This window comes from Mus caroli, unplaced genomic scaffold, assembly GCF_978045245.1.
Source record: "Mus caroli unplaced genomic scaffold, Mus_caroli_1 scaffold_20, whole genome shotgun sequence".
In the NCBI taxonomy this organism is placed as follows: domain Eukaryota; kingdom Metazoa; phylum Chordata; class Mammalia; order Rodentia; family Muridae; genus Mus; species Mus caroli.
The window spans coordinates 51,968,240-51,976,950 of record NW_028227275.1 but is presented as its reverse complement, the minus strand read 5'-3'; the positions used below and the strand labels follow the sequence as shown (position 1 = coordinate 51,976,950).

The following is an 8,711-nucleotide window of genomic DNA, read 5'->3' as shown; positions in this document are numbered from 1 at the left end:
TACATTTGTTCTTTATAACATACCCTACCACATCCTTTTTCTTTTCTCCTTCTGGTCCCTGTCCTCCCCCCAAATATTTTCTCTTCTGATTTCTTGTTCTCAATCTATGCTTAATACTTTTATACATATATGACTCATATAAAATACACATTGTATATATAAAAGTAAATGTGATATTGGTCTTTCTGATCCTAATAGTATTCATTCAATGGAATGCTCTTTTGTTCCATTCATTTGCATATAAATGGCATATTTTTTATCTTCTTTATAGCCAATTAAACCATATTACACACACACATAAACATTGTATATGTACATATTTTATTTGTATAGTCATCTGTTGATATAGTAATCTAAGCTGTCTTTATAACTTAGCGATTGTGAATAATGCAACAAACACAGATATGCAAGTGACTCTGCAGTAGTCTTACTCAGATTGTGTATATCCCAAAGATAGAGCTGAATCATGAGTAGCTCAAGTCTTGAGAAATCTTCATACTCATTTGCATAATGGCTACTCCAGAAACTACACTTACATGTCAAGTATTTGCTGATTTTGTTTTATGTGGATAAGTGTGTGACTGGTGGCTTGGACATATGTGTACCACATACATGCAGGAACCCAGAGAAGTTAGAAAATGGCATTAGATCCCCTGGAACTAGAGTCACTGTGAGATACTATATGGGTGCAGAGAACTGAACTCAGTTCCTTTGCAAGAGCAGTAAGTGCTCTTAACTACTGAACCATCTCTCCAGCCACAAAAACTCCCATTTATTAATGACTGTCTTATGCTAAGCAATATGACAAATTTATTTACATACAGTATCTGTTATACTGATATAAACTCATTATGGTGTCATTCAAACCCCCATTTTTACCAATGTCTAAAAGAAATCTTAGAGAGAAAAGCATTATAATTCTCCCAAGGACAGGACCTTGGGAGCAGATTTTAGATTCCAGACCTTTTCAATAATGAGTCAAAATTGGTAAGCCCCCTCCCAAAGTGGAAGGGATTTCCAAAAAACTGTTAACAAAAGGAAAGTTTGCCTTGCAGAGCGAGTGTGCCATAATGCGGTCACCCCAACCACTGAAATCAACAGATGACAGACAAGGAATAAAGCAGCTTGAGGTTTGTAAGGGAGAAAAGGGGGGACAGGAAAGAAGGCAAAGGAGGAAGAAAATGAGGGATGATATTAACAAGGCAAATAGAGAAAAGAATGAGGAGAAGGGAGGAAGAGAAGGGGAGAAATAAGACCACCTTAAAATCAGAACAGCAGATGATAAAATCAACCCACAGTGCTGTAATTGCACTGGACATTAGGAGCACTTGCCAACACTTTGCTGTTGCCATTTGTCATTACAGTGGCCCCCAGAGTCTCAAAAATCTGTTTCCTTGCTTTCTTCAATGAAATCGGTGTTCAAATGAAATTTGGCTCTTCTTCATCCTCTTATGTGTCCTGGTACAGTGCCATATTAAACATTTGACTTGTGTGCTTGTTTATTGGATGAGACTAAGATGGTTGCCTGAGCAATAAATAGAGGAACACTGAGGTGTCAACTCCAGAGAGTTTCCTGATTTCTGTCTTGGACAACAGACCAACCCATAAGGGCTGCCTCAACATGAAGCTGGTGGTTCTATTCATGTTGGTCACCATCCCCATTTGCTGCTATGCCAGTGGTAAGTTCTGTAGAACAGAAGAGTGCTTTTGGACATTTTTACTGTGTCTTCCAGGAAGAAGTCATTGTACCTGAGCACTAACGTAAAGTGTCTGATGTAATAACTCCATGGATCAATATTAGTTCAGATAATATAATAAAAAGGGTATCTCTATTGTGGGTTTTGTTCCTTTGTTGGAGCTACATGTCATGTGTCAATACCATACAAAATTTCCCATTATGAAAACTGCTCTTTAAAAATCCATGGCAAGGCTCAAGTTTGATTATGAGATATTTCAGCAGAAAGGGGTGATGATATAACTGTGATCGCATAACACTAGACCCATATGGGTTTCCCAGGGGATGATATTCATGAGTCTCTCTGACTGTGAAAGGAAATGGGAAACTTCCCAATGGTGCTGCTGCTTCCCAACTGTAGCATGTAATGCCAGGGTAAAAAGCTTGACTATTATGTGACAGACATAGGAGAGATTGTTCTGAATTCTTTTTTTTTATTTTATTTTTAATTTATTTTTACACTTCATATTCCATTCCCCCCTCCCCCCATCCACCCTCTGACTGCTCCACATCTCACAACTCCTCCCTACCCCACCCCATCTCCACATGGATGCCCCCAGCCCCCACCCCACCTGATCTCTAAATTCCCTGGGGCCTCCAGTCTCTTGAGGATTAGGTGCATCATCTAGAATGAACACAGCCGGCAGTCGTCTACTGTATGTGTGTTGGGGGACTCATATCAGCTGGTGTATGCTGTCTGTTTGGTGGTCCACTGTTTGAGAGATCTCAGTGGTCCAGATTAATTAAGACTGCTGCTTCTCCTACAAGATTGCCCCTCTCCTCAGCTTCTTTCAGCCTTCCCTAATTCAACAACAGGGGTCAGCTCCTTCTGTCCATTGGTTGTGTGCAAATATCTGCATCTGACTCTTTCAACTGCTTGTTGGGCCTTTTGGGGGGCATTCATGATAGATCCCTTTTTGTGAGCTCTCTATAACTTCAGTAATAGTGTCAGGCCTTGGGACCTCCCCTTGAGATGGATCCCACTTTGGGCCTGTTTCTGGACCTTCTTTTCCTCAGGCTCCTCCCTGTAATTCCATCCTTGTAATTCTTTCAGACAGGAACAGTTATGGGTCAGAGATGTGACTGTGGGATGGCTCCTCCCTGTAATTCCATCCTTCTAATTCTTTCAGACAGGAACAATTATGGGTCAGAGATGTAACTGTGGGATGTCCTGTCTTCCTGCTGGAGGTGGGCTCTAAGTTCCCTCTCCCTACTGTACAGCATTCCATCTAATGTTCCTCCATTTGAGTCCTAAGAGTCTCTCACCTTCCAGGTCTCTGGTGCATCCTGGGTGGTCCCCCAACCTCCTATTTCCTGAAGTTGCCTGTTTACATTCTTTCTGTTGGCCCTCAGGGCTTCTTTAAGTGGTCCTTTATCTCCATGTCCTTTGTGTTCATACTAATAGAGAGGGCAGCTTGCATTTTCTGGGGGTTTCTTCCAGTAATGAATAATGTAGAGCACTCCCACCAAAAACTGATCAAAGTACAAAGAATAAGTGACTCATCCCTAACTGGGATATCTATCTCATATCTTCCTCTCCAAGACTCAGTAACACTGTGGAAAGGGGGACATAAAAGATTATAACAGCCAGAGGTCAGGGAGAACTGCTGCAAAATGCTGTCTTTAGACAAATCTGGGCGATTGTACTGATGAACTGACAGGGGCAGTGTTTGTTTGCCCAGGACTTCCACAAGATCAAGCTGGTCAAAATTCTAAATGTGGGCAGGGGCAGGGTCGTGAGCCCCACCCCTAACTAAGAAGCGTTTGGAAAGTGATTGGCTGCTGAGGGAGGAAGTGTCAATTTTATTCAGGTTTGTGGCTCATGGTAGGTTTCCCATGGTCCAGCGGATGGCCTTATATCAGTGAAAAATGAGCAACTCTAATCGTACTCAGCATATTATTTTTAAAACAAAGAAGGATAAGACATGAAGTTGTGAGAAGGATGTGAGGGAGATTTGGGAGGAACTAAAAGGGAGCAGAGAAGAATGGATATAATTGAAATACATAATTCATATGTAAAATATTGAAGGCTATATAATAAAAGCTTTTGTTTGGGCAGCCATATGTTGAAGTATCATAGGCAAAGCTTCCGTGTCATTTTAGAAGAAACTATCTCAGAGCAGACTTCCTGGTCCTTTGGTCCTTACAATCTTTCTGCAGCTCTACTGGGATGCTCTCTGAGCCTTGAGTACAGGAACCAATTGGGGCTGGGCATACTATGATCAGATGTTCTCTGAATTTCAACTAGTTATGGTTTTCTTTACTAGTCTCTGTCTGTTGGAAAAAAACTACAGGCAACTAAGGAATTCCAAGAGCAGGAGAAATAATCTTGCCCAGGAATGAGCTCCTGAATTGGTTATCTAATACCATGATCATCCCTGATATAATATACATACAAGTAACACTAAATGGATAGATAGATCGATAGATAGATCGATAGATAGATGAAGGGAGGGAGGAAGGGAGGGAGCAAGGGAGGGAGAGAGGGAGGGAGGGAGAGAGAGAGAGAGAGAGAGAGGAGAGAGAGAGAGAGAGAGAGAGAGAGAGAGAGAGAGAGAGAGAGAGAGAGAGAGAGAGATGGAGGGGTTGGAGAGAAGAAAAGGAAAAAGGAAGATGATGTAATTATACTTTAATTTAAAACACAAATTTAAAAATAAATGTGGTCATTTGGGAAGTGGTGATGCACATCTTTAATTCCAGCACTCAGAAGCAGAGGCAGGCAGATCTCTGATTTCAAGGTCAGTCTGGTCTACAGAGTGTGTTCCAGGACAGCCAAGGCTACGCAGAGAAATTCTGTCCCTAAAAACACAAAAAAGAACGTGATCATCATAAATGGCCCTCATGCAGTGTGGTGTGTAGAGTGTACATTGTTTTTATTGCCTACTTTGCCTGGTACAGGTTGAAAAATGTGAAGGGCTCAGTGAATTTTAAGTAAGATTAAAGACTCATGACTAGAACTAGTTCAAGTGAATCAAAGTTCTGAGCTCCTTCCCTTCTCACTCCTAGTCTGACTGCAGAGTCACTTCAAGTACTAGGGATTCTTTTTGTTGCTTTATGATGCAGATGTTACAGTTAACACAGCAATGTGGATAATATTCAAGATGTGATATTTGTAGGATATTTGAACGTATTTCATAATGTTCTCAAGATAGTAATGAAGGGTGTTTACCATGCCTGCATTCTCTTCAGTTTCCTTGTTAGCAAAGGTTGTATAAGGTGTGGCTTAGTTGAGGTAGGATGTTAGGGGCAGAGTTTGCTATTTCTAAGTACAATTTCACAGCCTGCATCTTCTGTCCCACGTTTGGCAGTGCCTCATCACCATTGCTAATCTGTGTTTCCCCTTGCACTCAAGAACATGATTGTTATGATAGGTAAGTGTTAATGAGTTCAAACCTCCATCCGTGAATGTCATGTCTTTCCAGGTTCTTCTGGCTGCGGTATTCTAGATAATGTTATCAAAAGTACAATTAACTCATCTGTGTCTGAGGATGAATATTTGAATTTGGTTCAACGATATATAACCGGACCTAAGACGAGAGAGGCTGTGAGAGAATTCAAACAATGTTTTCTAGCCCAGACGGAGGAGACGCTGTTCAATGTTGACCAGATGGTGGTAACTTTCAATGTGCTTTCCTTTTTACACTGTAAAATCACTAATGTAAAGGCAGAAGGAAAGAACTAGCTTCCAACAGTTGTTCCCTGACTTCTGCACACGTGTGGGTATACATGTACACCACACACAAATATACATACTAATTATTATACATTGTAAAAACTGCTAAGAGAAAAATGAACAAAAATACTGGCAAGAAAATTTGATTTTTAGCCTGTGCCTTTTAAGACACAACTCTTAAATTTAAGACATCTTGTTTTGGTTCCCCAGGAAATAATATTTAACAGCGAAGAGTGTCAACAGTCATCATAAACCTCCACAAGACCTTTGGCTCACAGAACTGCAGAAAACTGGCAATGGTCACACAATTGATACCGCAAGTCATAACTTTTCTTTCTTGATTCTTTATTTCTACCTATAAAGTGCAAGACAATTGTTGAAACCTCACATATATTTCTTTCCATTTTATTAAATTAACTGCATACAATTCTTTGTTGTGTATTTCTTTGTTGTGTATTTTTTAAAAATAGCCTAAATGGACTGTGCTGTCTCATACTTGGAGTTTTACACACACACATGCACATGCAAACACAGAGGTAGCCGTTAGGAAATGCCTGGGTGTGAGAGTGAAGAAGGAAAAGCACCTTCCTCACCCATCGTGAATCTCCCCTATGAAAAAGCACTCCATCTGCTCTCTTCCCATCACCTCTGCACACACTGCACATAGCCCTCCTGATATCCTGAGGCTGGGAGGTTGGGAGGTTGTATAACACACCTGCTACCACCACTATTTTCATGTCTTCTCCCTCTAAACTCCCTTTCCCAACACATCATTTTCTAAAAATCTTGATAGCTCATGTGCACATGAGTAGTGGGTTATGGAAATGGATTTTCTCCTGCTCCCTGTATGGCATTAGAATCCTCTGCAATAGGAACTGAGGATGCCTGAATTTGAACAAAACAGTATATACCTAGGTAAACTCTTATTTTTAGGCTTCACTTCTGACACATGCATCGTTTGGAAAAATACTGTGTCTCATGAAATGCAAGGAGAATCTGAATTAAACCACTTCTTATCAGATTAAGCAATCCCAAGCAAATCTTGTAGTTGTAATAAATGGCCTTCTTTTCTGTTTTGTTTCTGTTTTGTTTTTGTTTTGTTTTGTTATGTTGTATTGTGCTGTACTTTTTGACTGAAAATGATATGAATATAAATAAGTACTGGAAAAAGTTGCTGTACAATCTTCAACTGAATTTTCATCTGCCCTCACAAAGCAGGTCAGTCAGTACCCTGTAGTGACCTGCTTCAGTCACTGGTTGGAGTAGTCATTTTACTCATCTGCCCTGTTTAAGGATATAGAAGGAATTGGAATAGCAACCCTATTTCCACCTCAGAAATCTCAGAGTTGATCATCCTAGCAAAATGTGCCCTCAAGTCTCACAGATATATATCATATCCAGACAGTGTCTCATGACTTTGTGAAGCAGACCTGTTGTAATTGGGAATGTATGCTATTTCCTCTACCTGGTTATGTCTCACAGTATTGGGCTTGACAATGATCACTAAAGCATCTTCCTGTGACATTTTCATGCTCTGCTATTTGTTGAGTAAATTCTCATTCCTCACTGTCTGTGGAGCTTATAAGATGCATGGTGGATACAATACACTGGGCTCCAAATTAAAGAGTTCCAGAAGATCAGTACATGGGTCCTGGTCTAAGGGCTGGGTCTGAGGTGTTATGCCTGCACTGTGCTCACTGGGGTAGGAATAGGACTGTTGTGAGCACAGACTTATGCCTATAGTCTACAGTTTGGTTGTTTGTTTGTTTTGTTTTGTTTTTTTGAGACACGGTTTCTCTGTATAGCCCTGGCTATCCTGGAACTCACTCTGTAGACCGGGCTGGCCTGAAACTCAGAAATCTGCCTGCTTCTGCCTCCCAAGTGCTGGGATTAAAGGTATGCGCCACCACTGCCCAGCTAGTCTACAGTTTAGAAGAAGGCATTCTGAGCACCTACTTTCTTCTTGCTTTATTCAGTGTGCAATTTCTTATTGTCTTAAACTAGACTCACTGCTTACACCAGATCTCCTTGGTTGATGTGGCAATATGTTGTTGAAATTAGTTCACTGTGGGAAAATAATCACTTGGAGAGTTTGGTCAGGTAATTACTTGCTTCTCTCCTCTATTGTGTTCATTCCTATCAACCAAATTATTTTTTTATAAATTTATTTTTCAAAATGTGATATACTTTTTTATTAATTATTTTATTTATTTACATTTCAAATGTTATCCTACTTCCCAGTCCCCCATCCACGATCCCCCCATCACCCCTTTTGCTTCTAAGAGAGTGCTCACCAACCCACCCACCCACTCCCACCTCACAATTCTAACATCCCTCTTCTCTGAGGCAACAAGTCTCCACAGGACCAGACAAGGCAATCCTCTGCTACATATGTAGCAAGGACCACAAATGAACCTATGTATGCTCTTTGGTTGGTGGTTTAGTCCCTGGGAGCTCTGAGGGGTCCAGTTGATACTGTTGCTCTTCCATTCTTACTAAAGGGTTGTAATCCTCTTCAGCTCCATTTTGTTGCTGTATTTCCTTTAGACAGAGACAATTCTGGATTAAAAAAAAATTGAGTTGGGTATGTAGCCAGATCCCTCAACTAGGGGCCATGTATATCTATCTACTGGAGGTGGTCTCTTTAGGTTCTATCTCTCATTTATTGGGTATTTTGGCTAAAGTCATTCCCATTAGGTCTTGGGAGCCTCTCACATCCCTGGTGTCTGGGACTTTCTAGAGGTTCCCCCCATTCCCCACCCCATACTGCTGCATAGTTCTATTCATTCTTCTGGCCCTCTGGGCTTCTCTCCTGTCTTCTTCCATACCTAATTTTGTCCACCCCCCTTTTTGCCTCCCGCTCCCCTCTTCCAACCAGGTCCCTCCCTCTCTCTGCCTCCTGTGATTATTTTCTTCCCCCTTCTAAGTGAGATTGAAGCATCCACACTTGGGCCTTCCTTCTTGGTAAGCTTTATATGGACTGTGAGTTGTATTGTAGGTACTCTGTCCTTTTGGGCTAATATCCACTTATCAATCAGTACAAACCACATATGTCCTTTGGAGCATTGGTTACCTCACTCAGGATGATATTTTCTAGCTCTATCCATTTGCCTGCAAAATTCATGATGTCCTTGTTTTCAATTGCTGAATAGTATTCCATTGTTTAAATGAACCAATTTTTCTATATTCATTCTTTAGTTGAGGGACATCTGGGTTATTTCCAGTTCTGGCTATTACAAATAAGGCAGCTATGAACACAGTGAAGCATGTGTCCTTATGGTATGGTGGACCATCTGTTGGGTA

At 40.9% G+C, this 8,711-nt stretch overlaps 1 protein-coding gene across 2 annotated transcripts; it reads left to right on the top strand.

Annotated features, from left to right (window-relative positions):
• Window positions 1-1,621: 1,621 nt before the first annotated feature.
• Window positions 1,622-5,660, top strand: LOC147000175 (secretoglobin family 2A member 2-like). 2 transcript variants are annotated; one of them, XM_085834171.1, is made up of 3 exons: window positions 1,622-1,676; window positions 5,158-5,348; window positions 5,619-5,660. In XM_085834171.1, the coding sequence occupies exons 1-3, from the start codon at window positions 1,622-1,624 to the stop codon at window positions 5,658-5,660; spliced, it is 288 nt and encodes a 95-aa protein (XP_085690297.1). The 2 variants fall into 2 exon arrangements, with proteins under 2 accessions (XP_085690297.1, XP_085690296.1); XM_085834170.1 differs by having other exon boundaries at window positions 1,622-1,679.
• The last annotated feature ends 3,051 nt before the right edge of the window (window positions 5,661-8,711 follow it).

What these genes read in the sequence shown, in the direction of transcription:
- LOC147000175 (XM_085834170.1), top strand. Translation starts at nt 1,622, where the DNA reads ATGAAGCTGGTGGTTCTATTCATGTTGGTCACCATCCCCATTTGCTGC. An exon ending in CATTTGCTGCTATGCCAGTG is followed by an intron (nt 1,680 to 5,157) that starts GTAAGTTCTGTA and finishes ATGTCTTTCCAG; the next exon opens with GTTCTTCTGGCTGCGGTATT. An exon ending in TCAATGTTGACCAGATGGTG is followed by an intron (nt 5,349 to 5,618) that starts GTAACTTTCAAT and finishes TTGGTTCCCCAG; the next exon opens with GAAATAATATTTAACAGCGA.